Genomic DNA, 24,976 nt, shown 5'->3' with positions numbered 1-24,976 from the left:
AAAAAATGGAAAAAGCTTTAAATAGATATTCAGATGACATGATAAAGCTGCAAAAATCACAGGTTGAAATTAAGAAAAGGCTGGCTGAATACGAGACTGCTCAGGAAGAGATGTTTCAAAAAATAATAGAATTAGAGGACAGAGCACATGGGAAAACCTGAGATTTTCAGCTATACCAGAGAAGCTGGAAGGAACAGACTACATTCATTTTATGACTACTAATTGCACACCAGGCAAAAGAGGAGTAAATTCAGTCCACTATTCAGGGAATGTCGAGATGCAGGTGTGAGATTCAAACTGCTGTATCCAGCTGTCTAAGATATTCTTCCCTGGAGGGACAAAATCATTTTTTGATGAAGTGCATGCTGAGGAGCAAATATAAAAGTTTGTCCAGTAAAAAGTGAGCTGTAAGACAGGGGAGATGCTGCTTCTTGTTCTTCTAGTAAGGAGGACCACAGAGAGACTATATCTGTGAAACCTTTTCCAGTATTTCAATAGAAAATATTGGAGAGAAGGAAGGTAGCACAATATTTGAATAGAATAATCGAGAGTAAGTTAGAAATGAAGCAGAGACGGGATCTGGGCAATGGAGAATAGTAATAAAACCAGTGACTCAATACAGGATTACAATGCAGTAAGTATGTTTGTGAAATATGACAGAGCAAGAAAATTGGGAATTATACCATGACCCCTCATTAATATTCCAAAACGTGCACGCTGATTGGCCAGCGTGCACGTTGTAAATCGACTTATACTAATGGAAAAAGGTCCGGTCGCCTGGACTTTTTCCATTAGTATAAGTCTCTTTTAAAACACTGTCTCGCTATGTTAAGACAGTTTAACATAGCGACACAGGTTTAAAAAAAGCAACGGATATCTCCGTTGCTTTTTTTAAAGCTGTCTCGCTATGTTAAACTCCTTTAACATAGCGAGACAGTTGCTTACTTTAAAGCTGTCTCGCTATGTTAAACACATTTAACACAGCGAGACAGGTTTAAAAAAAAAAAAAAGCAACGGAGAAAGCAAGATCTCTGTTGCTTTTTACTGTTTCGCTATGTTAAATGGGTTTAACATAGTGAGACAGCTTTAAAATAAGCAACGGACATCTCCGTTGCTTATTTTAAAGCTGTCTCACTATGTTAAACCCATTTAACATAGCGAAACAGTAAAATGCAACGGAGATCTTGCTTTCTCCGTGCTAACCACAGTTCTGATGTACTGCGTAGTCATGCGCAGTACATAAGAACTGCCGCGGATACCAGCCAGCTGCGGAAGGGCAGCAAAGAGGCATTATACAATGCCATTATTTAAGAAAAGTAATTATTTCTTTTCTTAAATAATGTCATAGTATAATAGCAATAACCCACTTCTGGGTGTGGGCAATGCGGGATTTACCCACGGTTGTCTTTGTTTGCTCCCTCGGGACCAAACCACGCCAACTGTGGGTAAATCCCGCATTACCCACACCCAGGCGTGGGTTATTGCTATAATATTGGACTTTTTCAAAATTTCTTGGATTTTTGGGGGACTCTGACGTATATGCCCTACTTCATGTCATTAACGTTAGGAAAAATGCTTTAGGGAGGAGAAGAGAAGGGAAAAAGCTAACTAAGTAAAGAAAACATTTTATTTTCTTAATAGTACTGTATTTGTGGTGTATGGTTTTCTTTGCACGCTATTTGAAAGTGTAATGGGGACTGTAAATAGGTGCTGCTGTTTTTCTTTTTCTCCCCTATTCTCTTCCTTCTTCTACAGTTTTGAGAAATATTGGTAATGCAAAGCAAAACAAAAAACAAAAACAGCCTGGTTAAAAAGGCATGACAATTAGACTGATTATTTTTGAAAGACGGCAAGTAAATGAAAAAGAATATTAAATATTATGAGGCTTTTTTCCCCCTAGCAAATGCATGTATACTAAGTAGCAATTCGGCAGCTGGTCTTCAGGTTTCTGTGGAAATAATCTGATAGAGAAACTGGAAACAGTCTGGTGGAAGGAGATTGGCTAAGAGAAAAGGAAAAAAAAAAGAAAACAGAAATTGTCTAGGACAAAGTTCTCTGAAAGCAATAAGGGGTTTTCCCAGCTGAGAGGGCTTTAAAGATTTTTTTTAAGTAAAGCTTTTCTTTTCAAATATAACGGGGATACTAATATAAACAAGTGATTTTTTTTCCCTTTTTCTCCCTTCTTCTTTGTTTAGTTTTATAAAATGGAGGCAATGCAATGTAAAAAAAAAAAAAAAAAAAAAAAGCGGGGAGAAATGAAGGAGGAAAGGTCTGGTTAAGAGTACAACAAAAAAAATCAGTGCACTTTTTCTCATGCTTGCACAGGGAAATAACTGGGATAAGACCCCAGATGTTATCCAGTAATAAGTTTATTACAAAGCATGTAAATGGAAAAGAATATTGAATATTATAAGTTTTTTTTCTGGTAAACACGGTACCCTTAGCAGTTTTGTGTGTGCTTTGCATGTCACTAGAAGACAATTTTATAAAGAGAAATGCATTGAAGAAAGTGTCTACTCAAAGCATTCAAGTGTTTTCTCAGCTAGGTAAGCTATAAAGATAGACAAAAATCAAATAACGCTTACTAATATCACAAGCTGTGCCATATATCTTAGCATGACTAACCTTTCTTTTCAGTTAACACTAGCCTGTCTGTATGGCTGTCAACTTGGAAAGTTTGTTCTTATTAGGAAGCAAAACCTTTAATATTTGAAGCTATGTATAGTTTTGTGTGTTATCATTATGTTAATAGGTTTTGGTGGGAGTTGTTTGTACTGTTTGAGGGCTTTCAAAAAAACAAAAAAGTTATGTTAAGATGTGGCATAGACTCAAATGGACATAAGAAACAACTGTATAAAAGACCAACCTGTCAAACAGTATATGCATATAACAAAAGTTGGAACTAGACAGTTAACAAAAAACAGTTATATATAAAATGTGGTAATAACTATATAAGAAAATTATGCTTTCTGTAATGCCTTTCAATCTGAATGGTCTTACAGACAAATATAAAAAAGAAAGTAGTGAACTATATTAATGTACAGTACAAATAGCTATGCTACAGGAGACACTCCTGGAGAAAGAACTGAACATCTGAATTTGATAAAGAAATGTTTACAGGATGGTCATTCAGCAGAATATCTGGGGCAAAGGAAAAGAGGAGTACTTATATTAATTGCAAGAGGAGCTCCAATAATGATAGAAGAGGGAAAAAAGACAATGGAAGATGTATAGTACTAAGGGGCTACTGGCAAGGGATTACACTGGCAAGCATTTACATTCCACCTAATATACTGCTATAATGGAGTTTAAAATTCTGGGAGAAATAATCAGATTTCAGAAAGGAATATTAATTACAGGTGGAAACTAGAATTTGGTTAGCAACAGTGAAGATGTGTCTGGGGGCCTAGATGGGAAAATATAACAGAGGAGGGTAGATTTTTGAAGAAATTTATGAAAATATTTGCCATGGAAGATGTTAATTCAGTGCTAGGAGTTCAGAGTGAATTTAGATATTATTTTCCAAGATACAAAAACTGGGCCAGATTAGATGGAATTTATATCTCACAGGAACGTATGCATTTAACTGAAAGTCTTGAAATGCACCCAATAACTATTTCAGATCATGCACCAATAATAATTGAAATAAAAATGCAAGGTTATGAAATAAAAATGAGCCACTGGCTCTTTCCCACCTATCGAGTGAAAAAGAGGAATTTAAGGAATGGGTTTTAGAATTCATTCAGGAACTACTAGAGAAGATATAAATTTCTTCTGAAAATACAGCTAGGAGTGGGATAAAATTAAAGTTGAGTTTAAAACTAGGGTGGAAATAAACGAAAAGGAGCTATGGCTAAGAAGTAACAAGAATTATTTTGAGGGACTGACAAATGTTAAAGTATTGCAAAATAGGGGGAATCTCTCAGGGCAAGAAAAGGAGCAACTGCACAATGCTAAACATAAAATAAGGGATTACCTCGATAACATGCACAAGTTTAGAAAGACTGCTGTTAAGCAAATTTTTTTTGATAATTCTAGAGCACAAAAGCTTTTAGCACAACGACTCAGGCAACAGAAAGTGGAAAGGGCTGTCACCAAGCTTAGCGAGTCTATAACAAGGAAGATAGCAGACCCTGTAGAAGTATTAGAAATACTTAGAAAATGTTATGAAAGTTTGAATAAAGCAGAGAAATACTGAAATCAATAAAAGGTATGAATGGAAATGTTTACAGAAAAATTAAATATGCCAAGGTTAGAGGTAGATGAGGCTCAATTACTAACAGGATAGGAAGAGAGGAAATAAAAATGGCTATGAATAACCAATCTACAGGAAAGTCCCCAGGAACAGATGGTATTCCTATGGAAGTTTGGAAACTGGGAGGGAAAAAAACTGAGAAATATCTGGAAGGCTTTGTTTATCAGTACTTTAAGAGGAGGAGAAGTACCAGCATCCTGAAGAGGGTAAAGATCCATCGGATCAAGCTTCATATAGATCCGTTTCAATACTAAATTATGACTATAAAGTGTTTATGTCTATAATAGCTAAAATAATGGAAAAATTATATCAAAATTGATAGATATGGATCAGTGTGGTTTTGTGGAGGAGAGCATACATTTGAAAATATTAACAGAACACTGATGATCCAGAGGGAAGCAAATGTAAAAAAATACCACTGTTATTTGTGGGTCTTGATGCAGAGAAAGCACTTGACAGAGTGGACTGGGACTTCATGAGCAGGGCAATGGAAGCACATGCTTTCACTGATGCAATTACAAGGTTGCTTAAGAGTATACATAAGGGACTGGAAGCAAAAATTAAAATGGGTGGCTTCCTCTCTGATCTGCTTGAGTAGAGGAACTAGAAGGGTGGTCCACTTTCCCTTTGTTGTTTGCATTATATTTAAAACCATTGGCAAAGAAAAAAGAAGTTATGTACTCACCATAACATTCCATGTGAGTTGTTCATCTCGCCTTCATTCTTACTGATGTGTTCGGAGCCGATCCTCGGCTCCGACTTGGCCAACTGCAAAAGCTCGAGGTTTTCAAACAGCTCGAGGCCAACTCCCTATCTCATGATTCACCTTGTGCTTCCCTCATATCTTGTTTGCTGCCAACAAGCTACATACCACTACTAATATGCTACTATAGAAAGTGGATAAGAGACAAACCTATGACATAGATGAAATCTCGGTCATCAAGAAACCTGGATGGGGGTTGGAGGGTGGGATGTAAGAATGAAGGTGAGATGAACAACTCATATGGAACGTTATGTTGAGTACATAACTTCTTTATGTGAAGTTGTTCTATATCGCCGCTCATTTGTACTGATGGGTAGTGTCCCAAGCACCATCTTTCTCGGGTGGCTCACAGGAGAATGTTTTTCAAGACAGTGGAACCAAAGAAAGGCCTGTCCCCCTCAAGGCTTTGTCTACTTTGTAACGAGTGATGAAGGTATGACGCCTTGACCAAGTAGCTGCTGCAAATAGTATCTAATGGTAATTTAGCCATAAAGGCTGATGAAGTAGATACAGCTCTAGTAGATTGGGTCTTTATCCTCTGTTGTAAAGGACTATTCACTGAACTGTAAGTGAAGGATATACAATCTAATAACCATTTTGATAAAATGTTTTTTGCCACTGAAGTGCCCTTTTTTGATTCTGAAAAGAAGACAAAGAGCTGATCTGTTTTCCTGAAATGTTTGGTCCTGTCTAAACAGAATTGAAGTTGTCTGTGAACATCAAGTTTGTGCAGCACATGTTCCATCTTATTAGAGTATTTAGGGAAAAACACAGGCAATTCAATAGATTGGTTGAGATTTGTCTCCGAACAAACTTTAGGTAAGAATGAAGGATTTGTTCTGAGTGAGAGACTGTCATTATGGAAAATCAAATATGGGGGTTTAATGGACAAGGCCTGTAATTCTGAAACCCTCCGAGCAGAAGTATCAGCTATTAAAAACATGATTTTCCATGATAGAAAGTAACAAGATGAGGCTGTTTTGAAGGGGGGTAGGATTATTCAGGAAAGAACAAAATTTAGATTCCATGGCATAGCTGGAGCTTTGATGGGTGGTCTCAAATGAACAGTACCCTTGAGAAAAGCTTTGGAGAGTCTATGTGACATAATATTAGACCCCTGGTCACCCAGATGAAAGTTAGCAACTGCTGTAAATTGAACTCTAATGGTTGCTGCTGCTGTCATTTCACTGAAAAGTTTAGTCAAAAACTCCAGAATACAGGAAACTGAAGCCAGATACCGATCAATATTGTTCTGAAATGCATACATAGAAAACCTTTTCCATTTACTAAGATATAACTTCCTGGTATACAATTTATGAGAGGATGTTAAAATAAGCTGAGCTGCAGCTGACAGATTGTGAATCCTATGTATGGAATTGGAGCAGCTAAGCTGTCAGTTTGAGGGACTGAAGAGAAGAATGGAGAGCTCCTGATGAATGAGTCAGGAGATCTGGCACTGGGTCCAGAATCCAAGGTTCTTCCAATAGATGAGGCTGGAGGAAGGGGAACCAAATTTGACGAGGCCAGTAAGGGGCTATTAGAATGATGGTCCTTCCCAGAGCCTTGGTTTCTGTAAAACTTTGGCTATCAGAGGGAAAGGAGGGAAGCCATAAAGGAGACCCAGGGGCCAATTGTGTACAAGTGCATTCCTTAGGGCATCCTCCGGAGGGGGGGATTAGAGCAAAGTAGCTGTTGCATTTCATATTTGTTGGGAGTTGCAGAGAGATCGCAGCAAGGCTGGCCCCATCTGTGGAATATCCTGCTACTTCTTTTAGAGACCACTCACAAGGCAATAGAATCGCCCTGCTCAGTTTGTCTGCTATCACATTGGATCTCCCCGGGATGTGCGCTGCTAACAGAAAGCGCTGGGTGGATGTTGCCCATTGCCATACTCTCACCGCCTCTTGACCCAGGGGATTAGATGTGGGATTAGATCTGGTTCCACCTTGTTTATGTACCAGACCACTGACATATTGTCTGTCTGAATTGCAATAGTTCCAAGAGGGAGTCTTGAAAGGACTGCAATGCTAAAAGTACCACTCTCATCTCCAGAACACTGATATGCAGGTGAACCTTATATATGTTCCAAGTGCCCTGGGCTGCTCTTCCCTGATAATGCCCCCCCTACCCCATCAGGGAGGCATCCGTGGTCACTGTGGCTATGGAAGTGGGTAGAACAAAGAGGTGACCTAGAGTTACTTGGTGAGATGTCAGCCACCACTGAAGGTCCTTCTTGCAGGAATTCATTATCAGGATTTTGTGTGACATGGGGGTTCTTGAAAATACCATTGTGTGAACAGGAGCCATTTCAGTACACGCATATGCATCCGACCCAAAGGAATCGCAATGATCTCTGCCGCCATTGTCCCTAACAATTTGAGTACCATTGAAACTGGGGCTTTTTCGCTCTGGAGCAGGTCCAGAACCTGATTTCGTAGGACACAGTCTTTCTGGTGGAAGGTTTAAGGTCATGGTAATGGTATTTAGCTCTGCTCTTATAAAAACGGTATGTTGCGATGGCGATAAGGCAGATTTTTCTGATTTTACAGTAATCCCCAACTAACTGCAGAGGTTCAAAGTTGTGTCCCTTGCTTATATGAGTTGTTGCCTGGTGGTGGCAGTGAGGAGCCAGTCATCTAGGTATGGAAACGCTTGGAATCCCAAATGTCTCAGATGAGCCGTGACTACTGCCATACATTTGGTGAACACTCTGGGGGCTGTAGTGAGACCAAAGGGCAGAACGCGAAATTTATAATGACTAGCTCCCAGCCGGAAGCGCAGATGATCTCTGGATAGCCTGTCCATTTTTATGTGGTAGTACGCATCCTGGAGATCTATTGAGCACATCCAATTCTCTTTCCCTAAAAAGGGAAGTACTGACTGTACCGTGACCGTCCATAAGTTTGTCTTTCTTACTAAATTATTTAGTCTGCTAAGATCCAAAATGGGCCTCCAGTTCCCCGTTTTCTTTGGAACTAAAAAGAACCTTGAGTAAGTTCCGGATCTTTGCTCTGCTGGGACTGGTTGGATGACTCTTTTTTTCCAGCAACGTTTGAATCTCTGAGGCTGCTTGCTCCCTGTGACTGGGTGGAATGTCCAGGATTTTTTGAGGGGGGGGGGCGGCAAAGGGAATACAGTATCCTCTATATATGATGCTTTGTACCCAGCTGTCTTTTGTTATTTTTAGCCAGGTGTCTGGGTACTAAGAGAAGCGTTCCCAGACTGCCTCCAGAGATGGACAGGCGGGCCTCTTCTCGGGGGCACTGATAGGGCTACCCAAAGAACTGGTCTCCGTCACCCTGGTTCTGCAGACCCCTTCTGCCACATGGGCAGCATCTTCCATTGTTACCACCTCCTCTGCCTCTGGGGGGGGGGTGTTCACCACAAGTGTCCTGGAAAGCTCCTTGAGTTTTATAGAACCACATCTTCCCTCCTTTCTGACCTTTGGGTTAAGGTCTGGTATGGGTGGAAAAGCGAACTCTGACAGCAGTCTTTCCATCCTGCTGACTACTGGTAAGAATTTCCTTCACTTTGGGTTCAAAAAGGGATGAGCCATCAAAAGGGGGTGTTAATAAAGGACAACTTAAAGGGCTCCGCAAAGGAACATAAGCGCATCCAGGAATGTCTCTTAAGAGCAATTCCTGTACCCGCTGCCCTACTCATTCCATTAGCTGCATAGGAGACCAGACACATGGAAGGGTTTACAAGAGAATTAAGGGTAGTAAGCTGAGAAGTTACTTTCTGTGAGACCCCGCAGCTACTGAACCCTGTAGAGTATCTCCTAGTGCTTTCAGGAGATCTGCAACCTTGTAAAGTGCATTAGATAGTTCAGTGATCGGAAAGCAAAAGTCACTGAACTAAACTTGCGCTTACCATATCGGTCCTTGATCCTAGAATCCTTATTATGAGGATGGACAGACGTAGAAGTTACTGACAGTTCCTTCTTGGTGACTGCTGCCACCACCATAGGATCAACGGGCACTCGTTGGTCAGGAAGGACTTGTCCTGGGGGGGGGGGGGAGTTATAAATTTATTAGACCTCCTAGGGACAGACTTGATGGTATCCGCAGACTCCTACGCCCATCGAGAGATTAGCTCAATCAACTCATCAAAGGGTGGAGACACCCAAGAGGTATAGGGCTGAGACACAAAAGCCTTCAGGAGGACTGACTCATCATCAGTAGGGTTAATGGACTTCTAGCCAACCTTCTGCTTAAGAATTTCCAGGATATCTGCGAAGGAGATATCCTCCGAGGGGGACCGTGGGGACCATTCTGGCTCATCTAAGTCAGTGTCCGAAGTGACAGATTCATGTAGGGATTTCAGATGCTTCCTCTTGCAAAGTCTCTTCCTAGGAACCTCTTCAGTGGGAGATTCTGGAGAGGTCTCGGAAAAGCAGGGCTTGCCCAATGGGGCTTCCTGAGGCTCAGGTTCTCTATGCTTTAGACGGATGTGTGATGAATAGATAGACACCGGTGCATTGGGGGAAGGAGCTGCTGGTTCTGATGGTGTGGTTGTCGGCGTGGACAACACCCTCTTCATAGCATCGAAGGCACCTCAGTCCCGACGTGAAGAACCACCCCCCCCCCGGATCCGAAGATATGGAAGATTCCCTCTGCGCCAGAACAGAGGGCTCTGAACCAGAGGTTGGAGCCTAGCTCACCCAAGCCAAGGCCCTGAGAGGCAAAGTCGGAACCGAAAAATCAGTCCAACTATCCTCCCCAGACCCAACCAGTGAGCGTCAAACTCCTAGACCCTTCATTCGGCACCAGAGATGTCAGGGTAGTCAGGACCAACAAGCCTGAAGTAGGAGTCAGGCCCGAAGGCTAAACAATCATAAGCTCTGAGGATTCCAGCTCTGAAACTTCGAGATGAATTGGAGGAGGAAGAGAAGACGGTGGAGGGATTTTGTCAGTTTTGAAGTCCCAGGGATCAGCCGCGATAAATGTTTGGCAAGCGCCAATGTCTGCAGAAGTCTCTGCACCACAAGATCCATGTCCATATCTGAAAGCCTGCTTGAGGACCGAGAAGAATGAATAGATGAAGCCACCGACTGTACTACTGAGGACTTCAAGGTAGGAGACACTGGCTCCAATACTGGAGACTGACTCTTAACCATAGCAACAGTCGGCTCTGATGACAGTGGAGCCAATGTTAAACACTTTTCCGGCCTTGATTTACTGGTCGACAGGCTTTTCCTCGATTTCGAGGAACTCAAAGTTTTAGAATGTCTGTCACAGTTATCCTTATCCAGTGACTCCCGAAAAGAGGATTTCAATAGACCTCTACCCATTAGTTTTCTCTTACGTTCATGCAACACCCTGGAACTAAGAGAGTGGCATATGGAACAGTCTTCCTGTAGGTGTACCTCACCTAGACAGTATACGCAATCAGTATGTCCATCAGTGATGGACATTTTTTGTCCACATCTGAGGCATTTTTTAAATCCAGACTCGGATTTTTCCTTCTCCTGTTGAGATATATTTGGCAACTAATAGGAATAGCTATAACAAAAAGGGAAGCTTATAGAAAATATGCAGGCTTGTCAAACAACATTAACTTCTGCTAGCCCTCTAATATAACAGGACTGTTATATACACACAAACAGTAAACTAACGTCTATTTAGATTAAAGACAAAATCTAATACTAGCAATGAACTACTTATCAAAAAGGTAATCTAACAAGGCCTGAACAACAAAAACGGCCACAACATTGTTAAGGCACAAAGTACTAGCCCTCTAAGTTAAACGGGCTCTAAAATCACAATCCTATGAACCTACCTATGAACGCACAACTAAGCTTTATATCAACTACTACTACATTACAATAAAAACTAGTCTATGGGATAGGGAGATAACCAAGGCTAAAAATACGGCCACGATGATAAACTACAAAAGAGAGTCAACAGTACACTAAGAAAATGCCTAAACTACTGTAGAAAGGAAACTTATAAAATACACTTATCGACTGAAGAAACTTTCCAACAAATGAATAAGAATTATAATTTTCACTGGTCAGAGCCGGTGAACATCCGATCTAGTTGCATTGGCAAACGAGATCTGAAGGAAGCACAAGGTGCATCATGGGATAGGGAGTTGACCTCGAGCTTTAGCAGGTGGCCGAGATGGACCAGAGGATCAGCTCCGAACCCATCAGTAAGAATGAATGGTGAGATAGAACAACTTCACATTAAGGGACTCAGAAATTCAGGCTATAATTGGTATGGTAGTCAGGAAAACCTGGCTCTGTTTGCAGATGATATTTTATACAAGACAAAACCAGAAAGGGATATTACAGTCTTGTGGAATATTTTAAGACGGTTTCAAATCTTCTCAGGATACAAAATTCAAGATGCTAAAACAAAAGTAATAGTGGTAAATTATGTACCACACACAAATCGGTTAAACAATATGCATATTTATGGGGAAACAATAAAATTAAGTATTTAGAAGTATGGATTAGAAATGACTCTGTTGTGGCAGCTAAGGATATGTGGGAAGAGACTAAACAGAAGACAATACAAAAAAATGAGAAACTGGAAGCTTTGTTATATGCATATGGATACTAAGATACAAGCAATTAAAATGTTTTGAGTCCTTTTAGCCTTATACACAGGTTGGGCATATTTTTAACAACCACAGAAGAAGCTGTGGATAGCAATTAAAAGTTGAAGGATTTTATCTCAAAGGGAAGACAGCAAGGGTCAAAGTAGGATAAGCTGATGCTTCCAATAGAACAAGGCACACTAGGATTATCCAATTTGAGGGGGTATTTTAGAGCAACACAATAGCACAAGCAGAAAACTACAATTAAAAGTGGAAAGGAATGATGATGATACTGAGGGGGGGGCTTAAGAAATAAGGAGAGATTGGGATTTTGGATGCAGACTCTTAAGAAAACCAATAAAAGTCATACAGAATATTATATTCATAAAATAGCAGGGAGTATTCTAAGAACTAAACCAGGATGAGAATGGAAAAAAAAAACTGCTGCGAGAGATGATTGTGGCTAGGGATACAGAAAATAGGCAAGAGGGGGCTGGAATTTATTGGAGAAAACTAGCAAAGGAACCAATGTATTGGGAGCAAATAACTAGAGAGGGAAAGATGACAGAATGGGAAGACGCCAAGAATTTATTTGGACTGCAGGTTAGAGATTGCCTTCCCTATCAGGGATTGGTATCAGAGTATAAGCAAAGAGAAAGAAATAGGTGTGGGTCCTAAACAAAAGACAAGCACTGGTAGAATTTTTAACAGAATCTAGAACAGAAGCTACCATTAAAAAAGGAATAATTAGTAGAGCATATAAAATATTGCATAGCAACTATAAGAATCAATCAGAGGAGGTTAGAAAGGATTGGGAAGACAGACTGAATAAGAATTCACAAAAAAACAATGGGAGGATACATGCACGTCTCCCATATATGCAATAAAATCTAGAAGATTTACGATTTTTGCCAGGAAATGTTTAGATAGATCTTTTTATACCCCAAGCAGACTCCAGAGAATTATTCCTCAGGCAGACAGTAAGTGTTGGAGATGTGAAGGGGAAGAAAGAGGTAATTGGGAACATATTCTCCAGGAGTGCGTTGAGTTGGCAGACTTTAAGGATTCCCTGCTGGATGCACTGTCGGAGACGCTGGCTGAGCAGATTGGTCTGACAAGGGAGATGATTCTTCTGAGCTATGATACAGAATCAAAAATTGCCTAGACATGGCAAGGCCTTGATGTGTCTTATAATGGTGGCTGCCAAAAAAGCAAGTACTAGAAAATGGAAATAAACTGGAGCACTGTGTACAGCTTTGTAAGCCATAAAAAAGAAGGGGAACCAGGCTGGTAGAAAATGTATGAAAGCATACAATGTAGCATAAGCAAAGTGGAGGGTTTGGAGGAGTTAGGTTATGAGGAAGGACTTGGAGAAAGCAGGCATACAAGAAAACATCAGAGAAAAGGCTTATGTACACTGGAAATACCACAGTACTCCGAGACAAATGGAAGGAGATGTAGCCAGAAAGGAAGAGGACAGATCAGGGGACATGGATTGCAGCTGGATGTGGTACATTTTAAATTAGACCTAAAAACCTCTAATTTTACAGAAAGGGAGTTGACACTATAAAATTCATTAGACAGGATTCAAAGTTATGTGGAATTCAACATGGAACAGCCTATCTTTAACAGCCTTTCAGTCAGTAGTAGGTAATTTTTGTTGAACATCCAACCACTAGAAGGCAACCATAATGGTGAAAACTGTTATACAAGTTTCCACAGCTCTGACAATGTCCTCAGTATACTCTTTCCAGCAGCAGGTCCAGGCACCAATGTCTTCAGTTCCTTCCTACCACTATCTACTGATAACAACTGCAAAAGAAGTGTTACTGAAACCAAACTCCTCCTAATTCTCAAGCAGAGAAGTGAAAATCGTACAGACTTGCTGGCTGAAATGCATTCAGATAGCTGGAGATTTAATAAGCATCAGTAGCAAATGTTCTTGCTCGTGACAATCTCAGTTAGAAAAATCACACCTTTTTTGAATGATTTATATGCAGTCTAAACAGACTGCATTCAGCACATATTTCACATACAATGCTTGATTTTTATGCAGTCTGAACAGACTGCATTCAGCACATATTTCATATACAATGTTTTATAAAGCTTTAAGCCATACATTTGTTTGCATGACTTTTACTTCTGAGAAGATAGTCTACCTCATTTTTTTTTGTCATCCGATTGCAATGTTACATAAATAGTAAACTTCTTACACTTTTTTCTTCATCTTCCTTTTGATATTCTGAGTCATCTTCTGATAGCTATGATAGAGGAATAAAAATCCATTACTGCAAAAAGAAAGCCAACTGTGGATTATGATCACATTAGTTCATAAAAATGTTCCATTGCTCAAACATATATAACAGCATAAGAAAAGGCATAATAAAAATGTACGTTTTATAAACCCAGAATTTGGACCACTTTGTTTTGAATTCTTAAAATAGAATTCAGTTGTACCTACTTTAAAACAGTCAAAATCTTTGCAGGAAATTAATATGAGATAAACAGAAAACTACATCAATTACAAAATGGGAGAGATAAACAGATGAACGTTTGAAATATGTTAACATAGCCATGCTATGGCCTGTTCTTTGAAAATAGAAAAAAAAGTTAATCACGTGATCTGAACAAGTATTTTATTGAAAGACAGCATATTTTTTTCTGAAGAATGAAAGCACCAAATGAAGGAGTCCAGTGTGTCATATCACTGATAAGTTTACTGCAGTTCATTTACCACAGAGAAATTCTAAAACTATGTATTCGTATGAGTTTGGTTTTAATGGTAGATCATGTCTAATGGCCATGGTTAACTTTTCTTGAAAGACTGTTGAGAGTGGCTTTGCTGTACACATGGCATACCATGATGTAGCCAGGGACTTCAACATTATACCCCATGCTATCATAGTTACCAAGTTAAATGGATTACAAATAGATCCCCTATGTGGTACGTTGGACAGCAAACTGGCTAATGGTCAGAACCCATACAGTTTGGGTAGCAGGTGCCTCATTAAAGAGCATCAAGGTTTGTTTGTTTCTCTTTCAGCTTTTCCCGGTTAGGGGTCGCCAAGAGTATGAAGGTAACCAGCGATATTCCATTGTACTCCCTACTGGGTCCCTTTTGTTTGGCTTTTACTTTTCTTACGTCCAGACCTCAACCTAAGACATCTGGTTAACCAAGTCTGAAGATGACTGCAAACTGGAAGTCACTGTCAAGTCACCCTCTGATAAAGTCCTACATCAAGAACTGTCACGCAGACAAAAACAACCTGAAATCCTTCAAGCTACTACTGCAACAACACAAATACCTTATGGCTAACTCCCCTAAACTATCATTATTCTACTCTATCCCACCCTCCTCTAAAATGACTACTTAGTAATGTTCTACCTTAACTCCGTGCTATTATCTCCACTTGGCTCAAATAAACTACATCATACTCTCTCATCAACTATACATTGTCATGTAAAGGTACTTTACCACTGTCATACTGATATAAAATACAATGGGTCTAAACTTTGTTGGTCTAAACACTCATCCTGATATAACAAAACATACTGTACTGGCTCATATTTTTTGAAACTGTAATGATCCATTCTGGGCTCATTCCAGCTTATGTCCGCTACAGTGTGTGCTGATTGTGCAGTTGAATGATATAAATCTGCTTTTCTTTGCTGCAACTTCTAGAACTATAATTTAGTGTCTAGTATTGTTGTTTTTTGAGAGCACTCCTTTCATTACATTGTGGATATGCTACCTGAACATTGTTTTTTGTTGACTATGTAACTCAAGCTATTTAAATACGCTAGTTCAGTAGTGGCACCCTTAGCAACTGTATTAAGTTCCAAGCGGCACCTTTAGTAACTTCATAACTGTATTTAGTGTTTATTACTGTTGTTTTCTACATTTCAGAGAGAATTTTTTCATTATATTGTGGATATGCCACCTGAACGCAGCTTTTGCTGATGATATTCCAGCTAATCATGCACACTCAGCAGCGACACCTTAGCAAATGTGTTACTTCTGTTTTTTACTAACTGTACCTGCTGTTTTTGTTAGGCTGCCAAACTGCTTTTCTTCTTTCCCCCTTTACCTTTTCCTCAACACTTAACCTTTCTGCCTACTTATCACCCATACCTGCTTCTCCTCCCATTGCTGCTTTATTTCTCTCCTTGGCCTTTCCCATCTTCCCCTACCTACTTCACTTACCATATTCATACAGAACTACTATCCCTGTTGCATCTTGTGTTTTTTTTCTCCTCACGTCATCCTGTACCTATAACCCTATTGTTATAAGCATACTTTTTACCACTCTTTTGGTCTCTAGCCTAACTATTATTATTTTCAGGCCAGTCTGGGTGGTGTATAGACTTCGCTCCAGTACTGTTGTACTACCAGCTGCCCAAACAACAACTTTGGCTAGCTTCTGGACTCCTCAGCAGGCATCTTTCAAACACTCTCGGACCTTTCAATAAAGCAGTATATGTTATCCTAAACTCATGCAATGAACCCTAATGTATCTTAGTGGCGTGCACACTACTAGGAGATGGAATACAGACACCTTCCTTAGTCAGTACCTTAATTAAACCAAATCTAATAGAAACCTTATGGTAATGACAGGCACGGTAGAACAGAGTTTTTAGATTTCTAACTCACCAACCAGAAATCCCTCTGCAAATATTTTTATTAGTTGTTGCCTATACCAGTAATCTTAGTAGATATTTTTTACTTAATAGTAGCCGATTGTTTCACTATCTGTATCCATCCCCTCAACATCCCTCACTTTTGGACTTTTACTCTACTTTCCTGTAACATAGTGGGGCTCAGATAAATACTCCTCCATTTTGCACAATAAAAGAAAAGTAAAACTAAATTCATTGACAGGTTTTGGTAGCCTTCTCAACGCAATCTTGTTTCTGGTTCAACCTGATCCGTTCGCCCTCGCTGTGCTTGGGCTCACTTCACTCCCCTACCCCCACTCCAACCCACCCCCTCTTTCATTACATTTATTTCCATCACTCTAGCACATCCACTTCTACACTGGCCTATGCCATTCACCCTATTACAAATCATCCAATCTCAACAGTTGATCACACAACCCACCTTAAACAGCTCACTCCTCCCCCTCCTTCCCCATCTATTACCAGACACATATCTCATCAATATGCTATTTTCTCCTTAAGTGAGAAAGCTATCCCTACTCTCCACCCTCATTACCTTTCTAACAGTTATAAACTCATTGACACACTTCCACATAACTGTTCTCACCAACTCCATTCTCAGCCAATCCCACACAACCTACGCAGACTACTATAATATCACTTTCATTATTTTACACCTCTACTCAGTTCCAATTATCTTTTAAGATAGTTAAAACACAATCTTGCTCTACCCACAACTATAAACACTCATGGCTACAAGTAAACCTCATAATCCTCTACTCTCCTGTTTATAACTCAATCCTATTAAGCGGTGATATTCAACCTAACCCTGGCCCCGTTCACTGTCCTCCCACTACCCCACAAATGCAAACTCTACAAATTCTTACCAACAACTCGCTATCCAAAACATTCAACCTCACAATACTAAATCTTTACCTTAGAAGTCTACTCAACAAAATAACTGAATTCCATGCCACTATCATCCATTACTCACCACATGTAGCAGTTCTAACTGAAACCTGGGTTAAGCCACATACCCAAGATCAGGAAATCCTACTCCCAGGATTCAATATTATCAGGCGAGATAGACCTACTAAACATGACAGTGGTGTAGCAATACTTTACAAAAATCACCTCAAACTCAAGAAATTCAACTTACACCCACCAGAAAACAAATATGGAAGCTCTAATTACCTGCCAACAAATTAATCCTCATAAATCTAACGTAATAGCTATCTACCTACCACCAGGTAACTTCCCCTCTACCACAGAAGAGTTTAAGCTGGACAATCTCTACACTTAGACAAGAAACTATTATAATGAGTGACTTCAACTTAGACTGGAATACTGTCAGCTCCAAAACTCCCACTAATCATATTAACCTGTGTGGATTTACACAGCTAATCTTCAGTACAACCAGAGTTGACAAACACTCCAAGAAAGAATCAATACTGGATTGGGTGCTCATTAACTCTAACCCCAACTCATATCTAGCTGGCTGTCTCCCAGACACCCTTAGTGACCACTCACCTACCTTCCTCGTCAAACAATCCCTCCTCCACAATATATCCAAGTCCAAACTTGTCCATAACAAATCAAATTTCACTCCTGAAAAGTTCTCTACTGTCCTCCAGCAAGTAAACTGGTCCCCCCTTAAATACCTTCACCTAGACCAAGCAGTTCAATACTTTAATGACCAATTCCTCTCCTGGTTAAACTCACCAGCCCCACTAAGAAAAATACAGACAAAAGCAAACTACACGTACTGGCTCTCACCAGAAAATAGAAAGCTACTCAAAGAGAGGGACTGGGAATGGAAAACATTCCAACACACTAAAACTTCTGAATCCCTCAAAGTACAAGCAACTTCACAATTTAGTAAAGAAACAAATCAAGTATGATAAAAACACAGTACTACACCTCTGTCTAAAATAGGTACCACAAAACTCCCCCAAAATTATGGGGTCCTATAAACCAACTTCTAAAACCCGGCCAGACCCCCCCACACCCTCCCCAAGCACAGCTAACTCTATGAACAGCATAGCTACTCAATGCAATAACCACTTCATAAACTTTATATTAATACTAGTCATGGACAACAATGATAACCAATTATCACCCCCCCCCCCCATTTTTAAAAATAACCCAAACTCCTTCAAATTCCATCCCATACCAATCCACTACATCAAAAAACTACTAGCCAAACTTAAAAGCTCTAGCCCTGGTCCTGACCTACTGCCCAGTGAATATCTTAAACTCGCTGCTGATCCTATTGCTTACCCTATCTCTATACTCCTTAATAGATCTATCATAGAGCAATCTGTACCTTTAGTATGGAAAGTACCCCACGTCATCCCATTCCATAAAGGTGGAGCCTCAATAGACTTTACAAATTACAGACCTATTGACCTACTTTCCCATTATCAAAATTACTTGAAAAATGCATTCACTCCCAACTACTCAACCATCTCCTAAAAAACAATCTCCTCTCCTGTACCCAACACGGATTACGCCCCAAACATAGTACGACCACGGCCCTGATTAGCTTTACAGACCTAGTTAACCAACATAGGAATGTTGGGTCACTCACATCCTCTATACACCTCGACTAATCCAAGGCCTTCGATACAATGCCCCATAAACAACTCATCCATGAATTAACTTCCTATAACCTCTCACAGTCTACCATCTCCTGGTTCATCAGTTATCTCACTAACAGGCAATAAGCAGTTAGATGGCAAAATGAACTCTCTCCCCTATTACCTATAGCAGTAGGAGTACCTCAAGGTATAATACTAGGCCCCCTCCTGTTTACAATCTTCACAAATAAGTTACACATAGCCACAAAACTTGCCAACATAATCCAATACACAGATGATTCCTCACTAATTTGCTCAGCTCCCACAATACCGTCTCTTCTACAAAAAACTCAGCAATCTTAACTGGACATTGAAAATTTCCTTAACCAATATCAGCTCATACTTAACCCATTCAAAACCAAATTAATCATGTTTTTCAATGGCAGAAAAACCTCCTCACCTTAGCTCCTTCAACATCTATTCATCTAACACCACCCATATCAAGCCCGTTGACTCAACTAAACTACTGTGTATAACTATAGACAAGGACCTTAAACTTGATAGACACCTTGACTTGGTTATTAAGAAGATGCACTTTAAACTAGGTTCCCTTTACAGGCTCAAGCCCTTCCTTATACATTCCACACATCATGCTATCAATAGAACCCACTACTGTCTAGTCCACTTTATGCCTCATCCATTTTTATAAATTTAAGAAAATCAGTCTTAACCAAAATGGAATCCTGCTACCATAAAATAGCTAGATTTGCAGCTAACCACCCAACCACGACCTATCACTGCACCTCACTGAACCATCTTAATTGGCTTAAGCTTCCCAACCAACTAGCCTACAACCAACTAGTACTAACTCACTCCACCCTCCTCCACCCAGAAAACTGCCCAGCTATTAGCATTATCATCCATCCTTACTCACGCACTAGGTCCCTTAGGTCATCCGATAAAACTCTCTTAAAGGTCAGTAGATCTAATAACACACATGGCGACTCTAGTCTCCCATAAAGTTGCTAAGATCTGGGTCAGCGTTCCTCAAAACATTCTCAATACTGAAAGCACATCCAAATTCAAACAACTATTAAAGGAACACTTTAAGCAAACATGGCAAAGCCCCTGTAGTATGCCTGACTAATCCCTACTTGTACTTCCTTATAAGCATCCTTCCCCTATATCCTCATCTCTTCCACCTTTCACTACTTTTCAAGGTCTTCAGCTACTAACACCCTCCACTATTACCAATCCACTGCTATACTCCTCCAGTTATAACCCTACTCAATATCCCCTATCACCCTCTGACCAGCTTTCATAGCGGGACCTTAACCCTGCTTGCTATCCTCCAGCCTCAGTCTACATTTCCTAACGTAACCTCACTGTACATTACACATTGCTTTCTACCATATTTTTAAGCTACATCTACTCGCATGTTATATCCATTAACTTAACCTGTTAAAGTCTAAACTACTAACCTTCCTCTAATGCCACTCCATAACTTCCTTGACATACCAATGACTATAATGCCTTGATAAAGTTCTTGTGAATCAACATCCCTGAAATTCTAATACCAGGTATTAAGAGTGTAAACTGTGTGTTAACCCATCATATTCACACTATGTCTGTTTATAACTTAGCTAGTTTCCTTAGTACACTACATATATATATATATATATATATATATATATATATTATATATAGATATATAGATATATTATATATAGATATATATACATGCACATACATACATAGTTATTCTTGTTAACTTCATGAATATTACTAAACGGTACAAGAATTTTTATATGTGCAGGTTTATCAAAATACTTGTGTAAGCTTTTTTATACATTCAACTTTGTCAGCACTTGTGTACATTTTTCTGTAAACATTGCAAGTGTGGAGCCTTTCTCCCCAGGCCTCTGCTGAAAAAGGGTCTGCTTAGACCCAGTCGGACTTTCCCAGTAAACAAGTGGAAAATAAAATAAATAAAAATATACCACTGAATGACTTACCATATTACTGTATTGCCTGTATCATTGCTTATAATATGCTTGTATGTTGATTACTCATATGCATCTTGTTTATGTGTTCCCTCACTACTGTATGCTCATGTGATTCATCACATGTATCATCATCATCAGCCACCTCTTTTTCCACATTTTCTATAAGGGGTCGGGTGACATGTCAACTGTCGCCATCTCTCTCTCTCTTTTCAATGCTACTCTCCTGCCTTCCTCAACACTCCTGCCAGACTCACAGGTCTTCTCTCACACAATCCATACACCTCTTTGCTGGATGTCCTCGTTTTCTATTGCCATCTTCCCCACATCATCTTCAACAGACTGTCTCCTGCTTTTCTGCGTGTGCCTGAACCACAATAATCTTCTTTGACATTTCCTGCCTATCTGCATCACTGGAAACATTGGGTCAGTCGTTCTGCATCCTGATCTGAATTCAAACTGCTCATTTCCCATTTTACTTTCTACTACTCTGTGTATTTGTCTCTCAATCATCTCTCCAGAACTTGCATGCAGTGTGATAGGAGTTTGATACCTCTGTACTACCCACAATTGTACATGTCCCCTTTGTTCTTAACCACTGGTACAAGTATACTTATTCACCAGTCACCTGAGCTACACCTTTGTCTCCATACTGCCATGAATACCCTCAGAAGGTATTTTCCCCCATCTTACCCAACATCTTTATCATATCAGCTGCAGCCTCATCTGAGCCTGCTGCTTTCCTTGACTTGATTTTCCTTACTGCTGTTCTTACTTCTTCTACAGTGGACTCCTCCTCTTTCATCATGGGCTATGTCTGGGGCAGTACAGTTTCTCTGAGGTTTACTTCATTTAGAAGCTACTGTAAGTACTCCTTCCATCTTCCTTTGATGCCCTGTGGACTGGTAAGCAGGTTGTTGATGGCACTCCTTATGAAGGGTGTCTGACTATCTCCTTTATCTTTCTGTCTTTGCCTTGCAACCAGATGGTTTCTTTGTGACATTTATTGAGTCACTTTTCAGAACTGGTATAGTGCCTCTGATTTCTTGGTCTTTCCTACTGCAAATCCTTTCTTAGCCTCTGTTACCCAACCTGTATTCCTTCCTAGCTTGGACTGTCTACCTCCCACTTTTTCCTGCACAACTACTTTCTTTTGATGATGTCCTGGAAATCTGCATTCCACCACCAGCTTTCCTTATGTACCTTATTTCCAGACCTGCTTGGCTGCATACTTGTTCTGTAGTCCTCACACATGCTATTTTGAGGCATTCCATCCAACTTCACATATTTTTTTCTTCTTCTTCTTGAGATGCTAGAATCCGGAGTAATTCCTTGAACTGTTGTGCTTTCTCTCCAGTCAACTTCCAGGTCTTCCGCCTGGTCTCTGTTGACCTTTGAGCCTTCTCTGCCCTCTACTTGCAGCCGATTACAACAACCACTAGTTTATGCTATGGGTCGAATGTTTCACTAGGGATGACTTTGCAATCACTGATTCTACCGAACTGCCCTTTCCTTACCAGGAAGGAGTCTACCTGAGTTGCATATTGGACACTCTTGTATGTGATCTTGTGACTTGACTCTCTAGCTGAAACATGTGTTGACTACCATGAAACCTTTTGCTAGACAGAAGTCTAGAACACCTATCCTTTATTCCTGTTGCCCTACTCATGTGGACTTAAGCAGTCCTCATATCTTGTTCTGTCTATCCTGATATATACATTCAGGTCACCCATTTTCAACATCAATTCATGTTGTCCTGCTTTATCTGGTAGGTCATGCAACTGCTGTATGAATACACTTTTCCTCAATATCATATATAAGTATGTTACATTTCTCTCTATCTTGTGGAGCTTTTCTCTCCAGTCCTCTGCTGAAAAGAAGTTTTCCACCCAGTGAGACGTTCCCATTCAACAAAAGCAAAAACTTCCACTGGTAAATACCTAGTGTGCTAACAACAGGTTTAAATCAAATGCTAAAAAGCCCAGTCCAGTATCACACAGACAATACCAAAATCCGAAATGAGAATAGTGTTAGAAACCTTGGTACTTGGGTTGATAACACTGACAGTCAGGAAGTCTTTGTAATTAGCACAACTGATCATCCAGAGGATATCTTTCAGATCTAAACAAGTCACTATCCCATTATATTCAGAGCTGATTAGGTCAATTACTGAATACCATGTTCCCTTTTAAATGTTCCTTTGCTAGACATATCAAAAAACTAGAAAGATCATAGGGGTTCCTAACTAAGAACAAAACTGGCTTAAAAACTCTGAGCTATCAGGAAAAAAATGGAAGCAGTGTTCCACTACTCAGTGCCTTATATACTCCTGAGAGGAGACCTGAGCTTGTCATTCAGTAATCCAGGATCTTTTGCATTATCATAAACTAAACAGATCCACAACAACCAGAACACGGGATCTAAATCTTCACCAGCAGATAAATAAAACAAGGAGAAGAAAGAGATTCATTACAATGTCTTCCACACTTCTGCAATAGACTCTGACTGCAAATTAAGCAATGTGATCAATCATCTTCCTTCAGACGGGAACTGGGCAATTAAATGGGCATTCACACATTTACCCCTGGCTTTACTTGTCTGGCTCACAGCAAGACAGAAGGTACAGTCTGAGGGGGGTTGCTGGCAAAGTATACATAGTTGCAGGGCTCAATTGCCTTGCATTTCCTATTATCCTGCTAATCTAAATATGTTCCCACTTTTGGTCTAACTTCTCCATCACTATCAGTATCATACATAGCAAAAGCGGGCCAATTCTTATTCCCCCTCTTTTACTCCAAGATCAAATACCTCCCACCTCTAAGCTCTAGCTGGTTGCAGCATACAACAGTGCCATCCTATGTAACCCACAAATCGTTTAACATTGAACCATCACAAATTAACCGTTTCAAGGTTCCAAGAAGAACATTCCATGCGAAAGTATGAAACACTTTTTGAATATTGAAAAAGTCAGTCTTAACAATACTCATTCCTTCTTGCTCTTCCCACTCTCAAAATTCCAGAGAGAGCTATTGCTGGTCCATAGTACAATGTCCCTTCATAAAAATCTTCCTGGGTGTTTAGGATCATAGGAAGTTACTAGGCTATTGGCCCTGAGGCCCTTACAAGCCTAGCCAAGAATTTAGCCCATGTTTCAACAAGTCAGCACCCTATGCCACTGTCCAGCAGGGACACAGGTGGAATCTCGGGGGTGTGTTTTCTGTTCCTCATCCAGTTGTCCAGGTTGCGCTTAAAAGGGTTATTAAGGTACTCTGCTTTACGTGGAGGGGGAGTCTATTCCACAAAAGGGGGTGTCTTTGGGACACAAATCTGTCCTGCCAACAAGTCCTATTGATGTTACAGACCAAGTAGAGGTTGCACGTGTGGGTTACTCAAGTGGAGCTTGACTTGCGATATGCAGCAGTCCCATCAGGGTGGGGTCTGAGACTGCTTTGTATGCCACACAGAGGTCACCTCTGAGGATTCTGTAGGAGACTGAGTAGAGGGACAGGGCTTTTAGCCTGTGCAGGGTAGATGTTTGAGGCCCTGGATTCTTCTGGGCGAGGAACCTCTATGGTCTCTCCAGCTGCTGCATGTGCTTTTGTCAGGTACATGCTGAAAGGGACATTGTACTCAATAATGGGTCTTATAAGGGAAGAATACAGGGATGTTATGACCACCTTGTCCCTGGATGAGATACCCTTATTAATGAGGTGGGCCATATAGAAAGCTTTTCGTACAACTGAGGCAATAATGGTGGTCAAAAGTGAGTTCGCTATCAACCTGGGTACCCAAGTCCCTCATGACTGCTTAGAACCGTATTATCAATGTCATAATTTGTGGGGACGTCACTCTCTCCAAAAGGGATGATGCATTTTTTGGCATTCAGTTTGAGGCCATGTTTCTGGCACCAGTCATTTGTTTGGGTGAGACCCTCTTGGAGATGTCCACATCACTAGGGGAATTGACGACAGCACCCAGCTTGCAGTCATCTACAAACTTGGTCAGCCATAGCCCACTAGATTTGGCCTGCACTTCCGAAAAGTATATCCAAAACAGCATAGGCCCAATGACCAATCCGTGGGGTACACCACTGGTTACAGGTCTACTACACGAGGTGGCTTCCCCTATTTTGACTAGGTGGGTTCTATCAGTGAGCCAGTTTGCTACTCATCTG

General features: G+C 40.3%; 1 protein-coding gene across 3 annotated transcripts in view; it reads right to left on the bottom strand.

Moving 5' to 3' along the window:
• The window catches only part of LOC122789133 (WASH complex subunit 2A-like), a 2,558,205-nt gene that overhangs the window by 2,095,006 nt on the left and 438,223 nt on the right, over positions 1-24,976 (bottom strand). For all 3 annotated transcript variants that reach the window (XM_044056354.1, XM_044056357.1, XM_044056356.1), the window contains exon 8: positions 13,778-13,825. In XM_044056354.1, coding sequence (XP_043912289.1) covers positions 13,778-13,825 — 48 coding nt within the window. The remainder of the gene's footprint in view (positions 1-13,777; positions 13,826-24,976) is intronic.

Source organism: Protopterus annectens, chromosome 14.part0 (genome assembly GCF_019279795.1).
Source record: "Protopterus annectens isolate FY-2018-M chromosome 14.part0, PAN1.0, whole genome shotgun sequence".
Lineage (NCBI taxonomy): Eukaryota > Metazoa > Chordata > Ceratodontiformes > Protopteridae > Protopterus > Protopterus annectens.
This window is presented reverse-complemented; position numbering and strand designations above follow the sequence as displayed.